We start from the raw sequence: 18,360 nt of genomic DNA, 5'->3' as shown, positions 1-18,360 counted from the left end.
CAGCGGTTTAGCGCCTGCCTTTGGCCCAGGGCGCGATCCTGGAGACCCGGGATCGAATCCCACGTCGGGCTCCCGGTGCATGGAGCCTGCTTCTCCCTCTGCCTGTGTCTCTGACTCTCTCTCTCTCATTCTGTGTGACTATCATAAATAAAAAAAAAAAAAAAATGTCATTGAAAAGCAGTCGTTTTAGGGGTAAAGGTTATGGTGGCCCCTGAGACCCAGTAATTTTACTCCTAGGTATATACTTAAGAAAAATTAACCCATATGTGCACCAAAAGAAAAATACAAGAATATTCACTATTCATAACAGCCAAAAATGGAATATTTTCCAAAAGATCGTTAATAGGTACATTGAAATAAATGGTGTATATTTGCAAATGGAATTCTATGTGTGTAGAGTGACAAGAATAAGCATACCATAACTCCATGCAACATGATAGATGTACTTCAAATATATAAAGTTGGACATAAAAAGCCAGATACAAGAGTACATATACCATCATTTCATTTTTATAAGGTTCAAAAACAGGAAAATCTATAGTTTTTAAAATCAGTAAAGCAGTGGTTCTTGGGAGATAGTGACTAGAATAGGTCCCAGGGTGGCTACAGGAGTGCTGGCAAACCTTTGGTTTCTTGATTTGGGTGCTAGGTATGAGGATACACTCAGTTTTTATAAATAGTTTCAGTTGTACCTTTATGATTTGGGCATTTTTCTATGTGAATTTTCTACTTTAGTTAAACATATTCACGGGTAGTATTTGAGGAATTAACATTCTTTATTCAGTAAGGAGACATGGAAGCCGTTGTCTTTAGCTGAAGAGTTGCACTATTCTATTAAAATCAGAAAGATTGGATCAAGTGATAACAAGACAAAAGGATTGAAAATGAAAGAGAAAATTGACCTGAACTTATAGAGTAGTACTGGGAATACAGACAAGGAGAGAGTGTGATCAAATACTGAGATAAAATGGATCAAATTTCTGCCTAACAGAATAGGATACATAAAGAGAGGGAAAGTTTTTTTTAAAAGAGATTCAAGACTAAATGGCAGACAGTACTACTGAGAAACACAAAAATCAAGAGGATAAAGGATTTGACAAATGTTGGCAAACTACAGTTAAGTCTGGTCTGTCAACTATCTTTGTACAGCCCATGAACTAGGAATGGTTTTTACATCTTTAAGTGATTGAAAAAAAAAATATCAGAATAGATGTAATCAGAATAATATTTAAGACACATGAAAATTATATGAAATTGATGTTTCAATGTCCATATACAGTTTTTTGGAACACAGCCACACTCATTTGTTTGCATGTTTTCTATGGCTGCTCTTGCATTACAAGAGTAGCAGATGTGAGTATTGTGATAGAATGGTATGGTATGTCCTGAAAAGCATAAATTATCTACTATCTTGCCCTTTACAGAAAAATTCTGCTAACCCCTGCTTTAGAGCTAAAATTATAAATTATATATATGTCATATATTATATATAAGTATGTAGAGAGAGATAGGGATAGAAGTAGACAAATATATATTTCAATATATTTATAGATATATCTATATATATTTATATATATATTTCAAGTATGTACTTAGACATTATACTTAGACATTATACTTAGGCATTATACTTAGGCAATACTTAGGCAATATATACTTAGGTATAGACTTGAAAATACAATATATATATAAATGTATATATATATATATATATATATATATATATATATATACATACACACACAAAAAATGCCTAATACAATAATGGGAGAATGCAAAGTTTGTTGAAAAAGGAGGATAATGTTAGAAATAGAATTCTGAGGGTCACTCAGAACTGAGTGAAGAACTGAGTGAGTCTGTTATTGTAAGTTAACAGCTGACGTTAAAGACAACTAAAGAAAATAAAAAGTGCTTCATACACATTCATTCATTTGATCTCTAACACAACCTGTGAGGTGAATATCATTGTCTCTAGTTTACAGATGAGGAAATAGACTCTAGAAAATATGTGACTATATTTTGGAGAATAAGTGCATTCAAAAGTAGAAGGTGACAGAGAAATACCATCCAGTAGAATGGGAATATTTTGATATATTGTGGGCGATATATTGCTTATATTTGTTGGCATAGTAATAGGACAAAAATTCTAGGGTCAGAATTTCTAAGTTTCCATACTGGCTCTACTACTTACTAACTCTATAATCTTGAGTTAATATCTTAACCTTTGAGACACTCAGTGTCATAATCTATTAAAATTAGTATAATAGTATAATTACCTCATCGGGCTGCTATGAATAGTGAAGTTAAATCATACATAAGGTGCCTGGAAGAGTGTCTGGCATATCTAAATGTTAGCTATTTTTATCTTTGGCAACAGATTCCAAAAATCAGTTGACGCACAATATAGTATCATTTGTATGACAATGATTCAAAAAGCCCTTGATAGCTATTTACATCACAGTTCTACTCTATAGACATGAGCACAAGTGGAGACATATCACCAGCCAGCAATAACATCAGAACCCCCACTTACTTACCTGATTTGTGTTAAGCTTTGTTTCTTTTCTTATCCTTCACACAACTATCCAATAAGGAATTTTTGCTCAGAATTCTTAAATATGAAGTGTTCTCTTAAGTCCTATTTTGAAATGTCCATAGTGATTCAAATTGATTAATAGTAAATAATAAATCCTTCACAGAAGCACTAAAAATCTTCAGTAAAGGTGTCAGTCAGTCATTTAATGCTTTTTTGATGTTGCTCCTCCTGTGGGAGAGAGAAAATTCACTAGAACTTTCAATTTTGTAAACTATCACCCAACTTTTGGCCCTTATCCTCTGTGAAGTAAACATCTGGTGATTATAATTCACTATGTGAGTTGAGATGTTATTAAGGAAATCGAGTGCAACCGATGAGACTCCTGTGCGTGACAGGGTCAGACTCAGTGCTATCCAATAATCCACTCTGGTCCCTGCATGGCAGGTGGGCGGCAGCTGCAATTACTGTCATTTTATGTCTGGAGAAACTTAGACAAGAGGGTTCAGGGACTTCCTTAAGGTCATATTGGAAATCAGTAGCATTCCAAGGAACAGAACCTAAAATACACTTAACAAGATCACCTCTTGAATAGTTTCAACTTTTTTTAATGAGGATATTGAATAATTTTCCATGATATTCCAGTGTATACTTCAAAAATATTTATTAGATCCCTATTCATGGATTTATTACTTATGAGACAAAGACTGTACAAAGAAGTTCCAGTTGAATCTATCTACATCTATTATTATTTGAAAGTTTAAACACTTTTTTTTTAATGAAAATGGAAAGAATGGTAATGACCAGTAGTCAAGATGGTGAAAATTCATTTCGATTTTTGAGCTAGTTTAATGAGTTAGTAGCTTATAATTTACTTAATGTGCTTGCATACTATTGATTTTAGACCTAAGTGAACTGTGTCTTCGTCTATGTGCTTTGCTGTATGCCAGCAGCAGTAAAAGTTGCTTTTCTTTTAGTAGGCCACATTGCCTGAGAAAGAAAACTACAAATGATTCAGATTCTAAGGAAGAGACACCTGTATAACTCATCAGTTAAAAGCCTATTCTCATAGCTTAATTTAATTCTTCAAATGAAATAATGCAAAAAATGAACGTTCTAAGTGATAGATATGGGAATACATTTTGATAATTCTCTTACTGGATAGGAAATAGCCATCATTTACTAAATGAACATTCACTAACATAATGTGTCAAACATTATGCTAGGGAATTTAGAAGAAGCTTCAATTTCGAAAGCCTCATGGTTTGTTTTCATGACTAGGTTAGAACTGAAGCATGGATAATTCATGCTGAGATTTCACAGACACCAAGTTATTTTTAGATGCTGAATTAGTCTTATAAATAAATAGATAATAAGTGACAGATACTTGATATTGGCTCTTTAATTTTCATTTTTTTGTTGGATTTTCCATTGACCATTCTTATAATTCCTTCATTCATAATTTAAGCTTTTTTGCCCTTGTATACTATTGACTTAAGAAAGTGTATTTCAACCACTTTGATCCTAGTGCCCAGGATATTTCAAAGGTCTTTTAGGTGATTTTCCTTATTTTCCCTCTATGTCCATATCCTAGATACCAGCATCTGGAAATATATTGGCACTGTATGTCTCACGTATTCTCTGTGAAAGATCTAATAAGTAAAAATCTACTTAAATGATTTATCATTTTTAACTACTCTATCGGAAGCCCAAGTACTCATTCTATTAGAATATACATGGATTTTTGATGAGACTATGATTGCACAGACTACTGCATTTTATGGCCTTGTTACTACAAAATCATTTTGACTTCAAGATTCTCTACTTGACAAAAAGTTATAGGTCCCAGATGATAATGCTGTGAATATGGTGGCTTAGATGGTTCTCCTACCCTTCCCACATTCAAACTGCAAGTGGAAAATGAAAGTTGCATGCTGTTCAAAATTTGACATATCCAATGAATAGTACTAAGCCAACACAGCAAGTTTACTGTGCATGGGAGAAGAGCACTTCAGAATTCAGGGTGCTAATTAGTGAGGGTTGCCTTAATAAACCCTGCCTGTAACATTTTTACTCTTCCCTCAAAATAATTTATAGACACATACACACTTGAATGTGTTTGTATGTACAAAGTACACAAATATATCCTTACGATTTTTAACATGTGCTTAAAATTATTTATATATGATTTATAAATGTATACTATTACTGATTACCAATATATTTTCAGTGTTTGTGTAAAGATCTGTCTGAATGTATATACATACATGTATAAATAGACATTATAATGTCAAAAGACATTTCAAGATAGTTTTGCTATACTTCTACCTTTTGAAGCATATTGTGGTATAATTAAAGTATATGCTTTTCTAATACATGAGATTCATATATTAAGCTTGAGTTAATTTAAAAATGTGTTGCACTAGAAATTTGAGAAGTCTTACATTTATATTAAGGAATAGAATTAAATATGTCAGATACCAAATTATACATTGTTATTATCAAATTTAAATTGTAGTTCTAGAGCAAACATTTATAAATTTAATAGCTTTTTCATGTGAAAAATTAAGCCTGGAAAGTTTTGATTATATGACTTAAAAAACTATGACACATAAGCTAGTTTAAGAATAATCTGTAATGACCACTTCTTCCTAAAATGCTTTTTGACATAGTAGAATGATTATAAATCTACTTATCACATGTTTTAGGCTAAGATGACTCAGTTGCCTGAGGCAGAAAAGGAAAAGATTGCTGAGCAAGTTGCTGATTTCAAGAAAGTAAAGAGTAAACTGGATGCTGAGATTGAGATATGGGATGATACCAGCAATGATATCATTGTTCTGGCCAAGAAGATGTGTATGATTATGATGGAGATGACAGACTTCACAAGGTAATTATGTGGAAAATGATGCATAACATTTATAATGGGTAGAAACATTTGTCACAGTAATGAAACCCAAGTTTCTCTAAGTAGCAGGTGCTGAAAACCAAATGGTGGGAGAAACATAAATAATATAGAATTAGAAAGTTGTAGGTGTTTAGTTCTAGAGGTTTTGGTAAATAAATATGGCAAAGTTTCTCATAACAGGCCAAAAAATGATTTTAGAAATCTCCTTTATACCCTCTCACCTTAGGAGTCTTCTCTGTGTTTCATATTAGCATATTGTTTTACAAAGAAATTGGTAAATCTAATTATGATTTTGATTGGAGCTATCTGAATAGTTGATTTCCATAATTACATAATTTTAGTTGTGATGATTTATGTGTCATCAAGATTCATGATATCTTTTGCTCCTGAGTCATCAACCAAATATATTTTAAATCACAGTGACTTAATGATATACATGAAAGAATCATACATTGTGTGTAAATTCCAGAAGCAATAAAATTCTTATTATAGCTTCAAAATATTGTTTTTTAGAGCTAGCCAAAGAGCAGTAAAATAATATAGTTCTTGCCCTACCAGTTACTAAAATATACAAAACTACAATACTTAAGGCAATTTAATGTTGGTGTAATTTTAAAAGCCACAGAGAAGAACACTCTGAAGCAGACCCGGTATACTCAGAAAACGTTCATTTATATCACCATTCATTGTCCACAAATATATATTTTTTTAAGATTTTTATTCATTTATTCATGAGAGACACACAAAGAGAGAGAGAGGGAGGCAGAGACACAGGCAAAGGGAGAAGCAAGGCTCCATGCAGGGAGCCCGATGTAGGACTCCATCACGGGACTCCAGAATCACGCCCTGAGCTGAATGAAGATGGGTGCTTAACCTCTGAGCCACCCAGGGATCCCCCACAAATATAAATTTTAGATAGAGTAATAAATATAACTTTAAAAATCATAACAAATAGAAAAATGTACACACAAATCTTTTATTTATATTAAGAATCAGAAAGACTTTTTTTTTTTCAGAAAGACTTTATAAGCATTGGAGAAAAGGGGAGAACTTATAAAAATAGGATTATTAAAATGAACTACATTAAAAATTCTGTAGATCAATAGAATGTCCTAAACCATATTAAATATAAATAGATAATTGGGTAAACATTTGTATCAAAAAATAACAAAAATATGATGCCATTTATATATAAAGAATATTTAAAGAAATGAATATAAAGACATTGTCAAGAATAAAAAATCAAATATTCTAGAATGGACAAAAGACATGAGCAGATAATTCACAAATTTCTCCCCCTAAAAAAATTGATCTATAAATCTGTGAATAACATTCAACCTAAAATAATTTTTAAAAATGTAACTTTTAAATTTATAAAATTGGACAAAATTTTAAAACAGGTTTGTTATAGGGATAGTATGGTGATGAAAGCGTATGTTTTTATAATGTTGTAATAGTTAGGCATTATGTATAAAGTAAGAACTTTTGTAAAGTTTTGATATCTATACCTGTACATTATATACACAGTTTAATGAAGAGTACCTTTTATTTATTTATTCTGGGTACATATGTAAAGGAAATGAAAAAAACATCTTGAGATTTCTGCATTCCTATGTTCATTGCAGCATTATTCACAATAGCCAAGATATGGAAATGGTGTTGGTGTCCCTCAAAAGACGAATGAAAAAAGAATATATATATTTATATATATTATTATATAAAATTATATATATATATATATATATATATATATATATATATATATATAATCTTAAAAAGAAACCAAACTCACAGAAAAAGAGTAAAAGGTTGGGGAATGAGGGGTAGAGGAAGTGGGAAGATGTTGGTCAAAGAGCAAACACTTTCAGTTATAAGATAAATAAGCTCTGAGAATCCAATATGAAGTATGGTGACTATCATTAATAATACTGTATTGTACACTTGAAATTGGCTGAGAGTAGATCTTAAGCATTCTCATGAACACATAAAAAAGGTAACTATGTCAATTGATGAATGTATTACCTTGATTGTGGTAATCATTTCACAATGTAATCATATATCAAATCCCTACCCTGTAAACTTTACATATTTTTACTATTGGATTTGTCAATTATGCCTCAAGAAAGATGGGGAGAAAAGATAATCAAAATAATTCAGCTGATAAGACACTTGCATCTAAAAAACAAATAAAGAAAATAGTGTTTTCTGAGGAGGGGCGAGATGGCGGAAGAGCAGGGTCCCCAAGTCACCTGTCCCCACCAAATTACCTAGATAACCGTCAAATCATCCTGAGAATCTACGAATTCGGCCTGAGATTTAAAGAGAGACCAGCTGGAACGCTGCAGTGAGAAGAGTTTGCGCTTCTATCACGGCAGGAAGACGGGGAAAAAGAAATAAAGAAACAAAAGGCCTCCAAGGGGGAGGGGCCCCGCGAGGAGCCGGGCGGAGGCCGGGGGGAGTGTCCCCAGGACAGGAGAGCCCCGTCCCGGAGGAGCAGGAGCTGCACCAACCTTCCCGGGGGAAAGGGGCTCGCAGGGAGTTGGAGCAGGACCCAGGAGGGCGGGGATGCCCTCGGGTTCCCCAGGACACTAACAGACACCTGCGCCCGGGAGATGCGCCGAGCTCCCTAAGGGCTGCAGCCCGCACGGCGGGACCCGGAGCAGCTCGGAGGGGCTCGGGGGCGGCTCCGCGGAGGGGGCTGCGCGGAGGGAGCAGCTCGGACGGGCTCGGGCGGAGGAAGAGGCTCCAGGCGGAGGGGGGCTGCGCGGTTCCAGGAGCAGCTCAGGGGGGCTCGGGCGGCGGCTCCGCGGAGGGGGCTGCGGGGAGGGAGCGAATCCAACAGCGCAGGCTCCGGAGAACCGGGCGCCGGGACACAGCCCAGGATCCGGCCTCCCCCGGGACAGGCAGAGGCCGGGAGGGCCCAGGACAGCAAGGACGCTCCTGCCCCAGCTGAGCAGATCAGCGGCCCCGCCCCGGAGCCTCCAGGCCCTGCAGACGGAGAGCTCTGGAGCTACTGCGGGGGCTGAATCCAGGTTTCCAGAGCTGGCCCCGCCACTGGGGCTGTTGCTCCTGGGGCCTCACGGGGTAAACAACCCCCACTGAGCCCTGCACCAGGCAGGGGCACAGCAGCTCCCCCAAGTGCTAACACCTGAAAATCATCACAACAGGCCCCTCCCCCAGAAGACCAGCTAGACTGACTGACAACTTCCAGAGGAAGCCAAGGGACTTAAAGTACACAGAATCAGAAGATACTCCCCCGTGGTTCTTTTTTTAAGTTTATTTTGTTTTGTTTTGTTTTGTTTTGTTTTGTTTTGCTTTTTGATTTGTTTCCTTCCCCCACCCCCCTTTTTTGCTCCTTTCTTTCTTTTTCTTTCTCTTTTTCTTCTTTTTTTTTTCATTTTTTTCTTCCTTTTTTTTCTCTTTCTCTTTTCTTTCCTTCTTTCTCTCCTCTCTTTTTCTCCTTTTCCCAATACAACTTGCTTTTGGCCACTCTGCACTGAGCAAAATGACGAGAAGGAAAACCTCACCTCAAAAGAAAGAATCAGAAACAGTCCTCTCTCCCACAGAGTTACAAAATCTGGATTACAATTCAATGTCAGAAAGCCAATTCAGAAGCACTATTATACAGCTACTGGTGGCTCTAGAAAAAAGCATAAAGGACTCAAGAGACTTCATGACTGCAGAATTTAGAGCTAATCAGGCAGAAATTAAAAATCAATTGAATGAGATGCAATCCAAACTAGAAGTCCTAACGACGAGGGTTAACGAGGTGGAAGAACGAGTGAGTGACATAGAAGACAAGTTGATAGCAAAGAGGGAAACTGAGGAAAAAAGAGACAAACAATTAAAAGAACATGAACATAGATTAAGGGAAATAAACGACAGCCTGAGGAAGAAAAACCTATGTTTAATTGGTATTCCCGAGGGTGCCGAAAGGGACAGAGGGCTAGAATATGTATTTGAACAAATTCTATCTGAAAACTTTCCTAATCTGGGAAGGGAAACAGGCATTCAGATCCAGGAAATAGAGAGATCCCCACCTAAAATCAATAAAAACCGTTCAACACCTCGACATTTAATAGTGAAGCTTGCAAATTCCAAAGATAAAGAGAAGATCCTTAAAGCAGCAAGAGACAAGAAATCCCTGACTTTTATGGGGAGGAGTATTAGGGTAACAGCAGACCTCTCCACAGAGACCTGGCAGGCCAGAAAGGGCTGGCAGGATATATTCAGGGTCCTAAATGAGAAGAACATGCAACCAAGAATCCTTTATCCAGCAAGGCTCTCGTTCAGAATGGAAGGAGAGATAAAGAGCTTCCAAGACAGGCAGCAACTAAAAGAATATGTGACCTCCAAACCAGCGCTGCAAAAAATTTTAAGGGGGACTCTTAAAATTCCCCTTTAAGAAGAAGTTCAGTGGAACATTCCACAAAAACAAGGACTGAATAGATATCATGATGACACTAAACTCATATCTCTCAATAGTAACTCTGAATGTGAACGGGCTTAATGACCCCATCAAAAGGCGCAGGGTTTCAGACTGGATAAAAAAGCAGGACCCATCTATTTGCTGTCTACAAGAGACTCATTTTAGACAGAAGGACACCTACAGCCTGAAAATAAAAGGTTGGAGAACCATTTACCATTCAAATGGTCCTCAAAAGAAAGCAGGGGTAGCCATCCTTATATCAGATAAACTAAAATTTACCCCAAAGACTGTAGTGAGAGATGAAGAGGGACACTATATCATACTTAAAGGATCTATTCAACAAGAGGACTTAACAATCCTCAATATATATGCCCCGAATGTGGGAGTTGCCAAATATATCAATCAATTATTAACCAAAGTGAAGAAATACTTAGATAATAATACACTTATACTTGGTGACTTCAATCTAGCTCTTTCTATACTCGATAGGTCTTCTAAGCACAACATCTCCAAAGAAACGAGAGCTTTAAATGATACACTGGACCAGATGGATTTCACAGATATCTACAGAACTTTACATCCAAACTCAACTGAATACACATTCTTCTCAAGTGCACATGGAACTTTCTCCAGAATAGACCACATACTGGGTCACAAATCGGGTCTGAACCGATACCAAAAGATTGGGATTGTCCCCTGCATATTCTCAGACCATAATGCCTTGAAATTAGAACTAAATCACAACAAGAAGTTTGGAAGGACCTCAAACACGTGGAGGTTAAGGACCATCCTGCTAAAAGATGAAAGGGTCAACCAGGAAATTAAGGAAGAATTAAAAAGATTCATGGAAACTAATGAGAATGAAGATACAACCGTTCAAAATCTTTGGGATGCAGCAAAAGCAGTCCTAAGGGGGAAATACATCGCAATACAAGCATCCATTCAAAACCTGGAAAGAACTCAAATACAAAAGCTAACCTTACACATAAAGGAGCTAGAGAAAAAACAGCAAATAGATCCTACACCCAGGAGAAGAAGGGAGTTAATAAAGATTCGAGCAGAACTCAACGAAATCGAGACCAGAAGAACTGTGGAACAGATCAACAGAACCAGGAGTTGGTTCTTTGAAAGAATTAATAAGATAGATAAACCATTAGCCAACCTTATTAAAAAGAAGAGAGAGAAGACTCAAATTAATAAAATCATGAATGAGAAAGGAGAGATCACTACCAACACCAAGGAAATACAAACGATTTTAAAAACATATTATGAACAGCTATACGCCAATAAATTAGGCAATCTAGAAGAAATGGACGCATTCCTGGAAAGCCACAAACTACCAAAACTGGATCAGGAAGAAATAGAAAACCTGAACAGGCCACTAACCAGGGAGGAAATGGAAGCAGTCATCAAAAACCTCCCAAGACACAAGAGTCCAGGGCCAGATGGCTTCCCAGGGGAATTTTATCAAACGTTTAAAGAAGAAACCATACCTATTCTCCTAAAGCTGTTTGGAAAGATAGAAAGAGATGGAGTACTTCCAAATTCGTTCTATGAGGCCAGCATCACCTTAATTCCAAAACCAGACAAAGATCCCACCAAAAAGGAGAATTACAGACCAATATCCCTGATGAACATGGATGCAAAAATTCTCAACAAGATACTGGCCAATAGGATCCAACAGTACATTAAGAAAATTATTCACCATGACCAAGTAGGATTTATCCCCGGGACACAAGGCTGGTTCAACACCCGTAAAACAATCAATGTGATTCATCATATCAGCAAGAGAAAAACCAAGAACCATATGATCCTCTCATTGGATGCAGAGAAAGCATTTGACAAAGTACAGCATCCATTCCTGATCAAAACTCTTCAGAGTGTAGGGATAGAGGGAACATTCCTCAACATCTTAAAAGCCATCTATGAAAAGCCCACAGCAAATATCATTCTCAATGGGGAAGCCCTGGGAGCCTTTCCCCTAAGATCAGGAACAAGACAGGGATGTCCACTCTCACCACTGCTATTCAACATAGTACTGGAAGTCCTAGCCTCAGCAATCAGACAACAAAAAGACATTAAAGGCATTCAAATTGGCAAAGAAGAAGTCAAACTCTCCCTTTTCGCCGATGACATGATATTCTACCTAGAAAATCCAAAAGTCTCCACCCCAAGATTGCTAGAACTCATACAACAATTCAGTAGCGTGGCAGGATACAAAATCAATGCCCAGAAATCAGTGGCATTTCTATACACTAACAATGAGACTGAAGAAAGAGAAATTAAGGTGTCAATCCCATTTACAATTGCACCCAAAAGCATAAGATACCTAGGAATAAACCTAACCAAAGATGTAAAGGATCTATACCCTCAAAACCATAGAACACTTCTGAAGGAAATGGAGGAAGACACAAAGAGATGGAAAAATATTCCATGCTCATGGATTGGCAGAATTAATATTGTGAAAATGTCAATGTTACAATGTTGACATTTGTCAATGTCAAAGGGCAATATACACGTTTAATGCAATCCCTATCAAAATACCATGGACTTTCTTCAGAGAGTTAGAACAAATTATTTTAAGATTTGTGTGGAATCAGAAAAGACCCCGAATAGCCAGGGGAATTTTAAAAAAGAAAACCATATCTGGGGGCATCACAATGCCAGATTTCAGGTTGTACTACAAAGCTGTGGTCATCAAGACAGTGTGGTACTGGCACAAAAACAGACACATAGATCAGTGGAACAGAATAGAGAATCCAGAAGTAGACCCTGAACTTTATGGTCAACTAATATTCGATAAAGGAGGAAAGACTATCCATTGGAAGAAAGGCAGTCTCTTCAATAAATGGTGCTGGGAAAATTGGACAGCCACATGCAGAAGAATGAAACTAGACCACTCTCTTTCACCATACACAAAGATAAACTCAAAATGGATGAAAGATCTAAATGTGAGACAAGATTCCATCAAAATCCTAGAGAAGAACACAGGCAACACCCTTTTTGAACTCGGCCACAGTAACTTCTTGCAAGATACATCCACGAAGGCAAAAGAAACAAAAGCAAAAATGAACTATTGGGACTTCATCAAGATAAGAAGCTTTTGCACAGCAAAGGATACAGTCAACAAAACTCAAAGACAACCTACAGAATGGGAGAAGATATTTGCAAATGACATATCAGATAAAGGGCTAGTTTCCAAGATCTATAAAGAACTTATTAAACTCAACACCAAAGAAACAAACAATCCAATCATGAAATGGGCAAAAGACATGAAGAGAAATCTCACAGAGGAAGACATAGACATGGCCAACAAGCCCATGAGAAAATGCTCTGCATCACTTGCCATCAGGGAAATACAAATCAAAAGCACAATGAGATATACCACCTCACACCAGTGAGAATGGGGCAAATTAACAAGGCAGGAAACAACAAATGTTGGAGGGGATGCGGAGAAAAGGGAACCCTCTTACACTGTTGGTGGGAATGTGAACTGGTGCAGCCACTCTGGAAAACTGTGTGGAGGTTCCTCAAAGAGTTAAAAATAGACCTGCCCTACGACCCAGCAATTGCACTGTTGGGGATTTACCCCAAAGATACAAATGCAATGAAACGCCGGGACACCTGCACCCCGATGTTTATAGCAGCAATGGCCACAATAGCCAAACTGTGGAAGGAGCCTCGGTGTCCAACGAAAGATGAATGGATAAAGAAGATGTGGTTTATGTATACAATGGAATATTACTCAGCTATTAGAAATGACAAATACCCACCATTTGCTTCAACGTGGATGGAACTGGAGGGTATTATGCTGAGTGAAGTAAGTCAGTCGGAGAAGGACAAACATTATATGTTCTCATTCATTTGGGGAATATAAATAATAGTGAAAGGGAATATAAGGGAAGGGAGAAGAAATGTGTGGGAAATATCAGAAAGGGAGACAGAACGTAAAGACTGCTAACTCTGGGAAACGAACTAGGGGTGGTAGAAGGGGAGGAGGGCGGGGGGTGGGAGTGAATGGGTGACGGGCACTGGGGGTTATTCTGTATGTTAGTAAATTGAACACCAATAAAAAAATAAATTTAAAAAAAATTAAAAAAAAATAAAAATAAAAAACAAATACAAAACAGAAAAAAACTGTAATGCAGCACACCAAATTGAAATAAATTTAAAAAAATAGTATACCCAAGGAAAATGAAAACACTAATTCAAAAATATGTATTTACCCCAGTGTTTATTGCAGCATTATTTACAATAACTAAGACATGGAGGCAACTGAAGTGCTCATTCATAGATGAATGAATAAAGATGTGGTATATAAAGACAGTGGAAGATTAGACAGCTACAAAAAAAAAAAAAGGCTAAGATCTTCCCATTTTCAACAACATGGATGGAACTAGAGGGTAGTTATGCTAAGTGAAATAGACTGAGAAAGATAAATGCCATATAATTTAAATCATATGTGTAATCTAAAAACCAAAACAAATAAGTAAACAAAAAGCAGAATCAGACCTATAATTACAGAGAAAAAATATGATGGTTGCTGGAAGGAAGGGGATGGAGAGATGGGCAAAATGGAGGAAGGGGAGAGGGAGATATATACTTCCAGTTATGGAATGAATAAGTCACAGAAATTAAAGACATAGCATAGGAAATATAGTCAATGGTATTGTAATAGCATTGCATAGTAAGGATGGTAGCTAAGTGAGCAGAGGGAAATGTATAGAGAAGCTGAGTTACTATGTTGTATACCTGAAGTTAATGTAACATTTGTGTCAACACTATCTAATAATAAAAAGTTGGAGTGTATATTTTTAAAATCTGGATTCAAAATCAAAGACTAATAAGAGAAATGGAAAAAGGGGAAAAAAGGAATGAGGAATTTAACAAGTTCATCAAAATTAAAGAATAAAATTTTAAAAATGATTAATTATATATAGTCTCCAAAGGAAAATAGATTCAAATAAGAATTCCATAAAAGGCATTGAAAACCAGCAGTAGATTAACTAAGAGATAGTGATGCGATAAAAGTAAAGAAGAAAAGAGAAAAAAGACCTTGAAATGGAGAGGAGGCAAAGAAGCTCCAGTATACACCTACTTGGACCCTTTGAAGAATAATTTAAGAAATAATGAAGCAACTAATATTTAAAAGTATAAATCAAGAAAATTTTCATTGTAGAACTAAACTTATATTTATGTATTGAAAGGTGTTACCATGTACCTAGGAATTTGACCCAGACAACAATAAAAATATGCACATCTTCCTTATATATTAAAATATTAATATAATATAAATGTACTCTAAATATCATTATATTTGTGTATAAATTCAATAGCTATTTTACACAGTACATGTGAATAGAACTAGAAATGGGATATATGATGGCTTAACTTGTCTTATGCATCTAACATTATTCTGAACTATTTTATTGAATGATCATCTGTTAATTACCTAGATAATCTTCTTTTGACATCTTAATTCTTTCTCTGATTTAGGTGATTTTTCTCTTGGGTCTGAACTTGATTTGTTCCTTCTGTAACAACAGCCAGATATCTATCCTGCCATTGATTTTCTCCGTGGTTCCTTTCTGGTTTTTTTTTTTTTTTTTTTTTTTTTTTTTTTTTTTTAGGGAACATTAATTCCATCTATATCTATATCTATATATCTTATCTATCTATCTATCTATCTATCTATCTATCTATCTATCTATCTATCTATATGAAAGGCAGAGAGAGTGCAAAGTGAAATCAACCAAATTATAACAATTTATGAAAAGCAATCCTTCCCTCCACAAAGGAGAGGCAGGTACTTTTAACCCTGTCTGATTTCATGATTTCATTACTTGTGATTATCTCCATATCTCTAAGCAATATACTTTCTTCTCTAAGATAAAATTTATTGGCTTTTCCTACATATGAGAATTATATCACTTATAGGACTGTTCATCTTCTTTTCTCCCCTCCTTTCCTTAGGTTGATGAATTTATATTTACAGTCCTTGATAGTATTATTTAATGCATAACTGGATTTTTTTTTGTTATTTGTGTTAGTTATACCTCAACTTCTAGCTATGTATGATGAAGAGATTCCCACTTTCATTTTCCATGTCTTACTGCTCCATTCTGTATCTCATCCATAACTCAACTTCTCTCTACCACATCTTCTTTTACATTGTTAAGATGGGTAATATTTATATTCTTTGCAATAAGAAGGATTTGGGGCCATAATTAAGGAAGTTTCAGTGAGTGATCAATGAGTTGTTTTATTTGAAGAGATTTTAGTTAAAATGAAGATTGAAGGGGTACCTGGGTGGCTCATTTGGTTAAGCACTTGCTTTCGGCTCAGGTGATGATTCCAGTGTCCTATTCATTGGGGAGTCTGCTTCTCACTCTGTTTCTCCCCCTCATCATATCCTCCCTCTCTCTCATATAAATAAATAAATAAATAAATATGTAAATAAATAAAAAATCTTTTAAAATGTGAAGACTGAAAAAATAGTATAATTTTGGCAGTTCTCAATTTATGAGTACTTTTGTTTGAGTAGCTTCACTAAATGGTGAAAAACAGTCATTAACAGAGGTGCATGAGAGACTAGCTGATAAGAAAATAAAGAGTTTCAACATAGAAACTTAAGGGAGGGGCAGTCAAGACAAGATTTTGAAATTTCTAAAGGGAAAGAGGAAATGGGAAGGGATAGAATAAAATTTTAGAAGGGGAATAAAAAGCTATAACCCAAAAAATAAGATAAAGAAGTAGAGCAAAACACTTAGAAATAGGAAAACAAACAAACAAACAAACAAACAAAAACAGATATGAAGATAAGCCTGAATGACTTTAAATGGCTTCCATGCTAGTCTTAGCTTGAATGTTTCATCATAGAAACTTTTCGTAGCCTTTTAATGTAGACTTCCTCCTCAATCTGTCTTTCTATATATCACAAGATCCTGTAAACTTTCTTTTTAGCAATTGCCATATCCTGGATTATCTAGTTCATGGATTTGTATATTCTCTGCCTCTAAATCTCTAACAGATATAAGATGTATGAAAGTATGAAATTTGACTTTATTGCTTTATACCTAGAACTTATAACAACCTGAACAGTATATATACAAAATAACTGTATATATAGTATGTTTGCATATGTGTATATATGACAGCATATAATATACACTGGTTGAATGAGTTAGGGAATTTAAAAAGTATTTTAAATTAATTAATAAATTAAAAAAAGAAACAACTTGAATTCAGAGGGAACCAAGAATAGACAAATGAAAACACAAACAAAAACAATAGAGTAAACTTATGTTTAAGCTCTTGAAATACACTTTTTAATTAATTAATTTATTTTAAGGCAAGTACAATTAACATACAGAATTATATTAGTTTCAGGTGTACAATATAATGATTCAGTAATTCTGTACATTACTCAGTGCAATAAGTGCACTCTTCTCTTCACCAATTTTATCCATCCGCCCACCCATCACGCCTCTGATATTTCTCTATAGTTTATTTTCTATATTTAAATGTCTTTTTGTTTGTTCTCTTTTCTACTTTGTTCATTTGTTTCTTAAAACCTACATATATATGAAATCATATGCTATTTGTTTTTCTCTGACTTATTTCACTTAGCATTATAGCTTCTAAATATATCCGTGTTGTTGCAAAAGGAAATATTTCATTTTTTATGGCAGAGTAATATTCCAGTGTGTGTATATATATATATATATATATATATATACACATTCCACATCTTTATCCATTTATCTATGGACAAACATGGGTTGCCTCCATATGTAGCTATTATAAATAATGCTATGGTAAACATAGTGGTGCATATATCTTTTCCAATTAGTATTTTTGTTTTCTTTGAGTAAATACTCAATAGTGAAATTACTGGATCATATGGGAATTGCATTTTTAATTTTTTAAAATATTTATTTATTTATTTGAGAGAGAGAGGGACAGAGGAGAGAGAGAGAGAGAGAAAGCACAGAAGGAGAGAATCCTCAAGCAGACTCAACATTGAGCACAGAGCCTGTCGCCAGGCTTAATCCTGTGACTCATGAGATCATGACCTGAGCCTGAGCCAAAACCAGTGTTGGACATTTAACTGACTGAGCCACCCAGGTGCCCCTCTATTTTTCATTTTTTAAGGAACCTGCATATTCATTTCTGCAGTGAGTATACCAGTTTGCAATCCCACCAGCAGGACATGAGAGTTCCTTTTTCTCTACTGCCTTGCTAAAACGCTTGTTGTTTCCTGTGTTTTTTATTTTAGCCATTCTTTTTTTTTAATATTTTATTTATTCATGAGAGACAGAGAGAGGGAAAAAGAGAGAGAGAGGCAGAGACACAGGCAGAGGGAAGGGCAGACTATGCAGGAAGCCCAATGTGGGACTCGATCCCGGAATTCCGGGATCACACCCCAAGCCAAAGGTAGACACTCAACTGCTGAGCACCCAGGCATCTCTGATTTTAGCCATTCTGACA

At 35.7% G+C, this 18,360-nt stretch overlaps 1 protein-coding gene across 4 annotated transcripts in view; it reads left to right on the top strand.

Annotated features, from left to right (window-relative positions):
• Window positions 1–18,360, top strand: part of CTNNA3 (catenin alpha 3) — a 1,666,571-nt gene that overhangs the window by 1,509,320 nt on the left and 138,891 nt on the right. For all 4 annotated transcript variants that reach the window (XM_038534069.1, XM_038534067.1, XM_038534068.1 and 1 more), the window contains one exon: window positions 5,242–5,423. In XM_038534069.1, the coding sequence (XP_038389997.1) occupies window positions 5,242–5,423 (182 nt within the window). The remainder of the gene's footprint in view (window positions 1–5,241; window positions 5,424–18,360) is intronic.

This window comes from Canis lupus, chromosome 4 (genome assembly GCF_011100685.1).
Source record: "Canis lupus familiaris isolate Mischka breed German Shepherd chromosome 4, alternate assembly UU_Cfam_GSD_1.0, whole genome shotgun sequence".
NCBI classification, from domain to species: Eukaryota; Metazoa; Chordata; class Mammalia; order Carnivora; family Canidae; genus Canis; species Canis lupus.
This window is presented reverse-complemented; position numbering and strand designations above follow the sequence as displayed.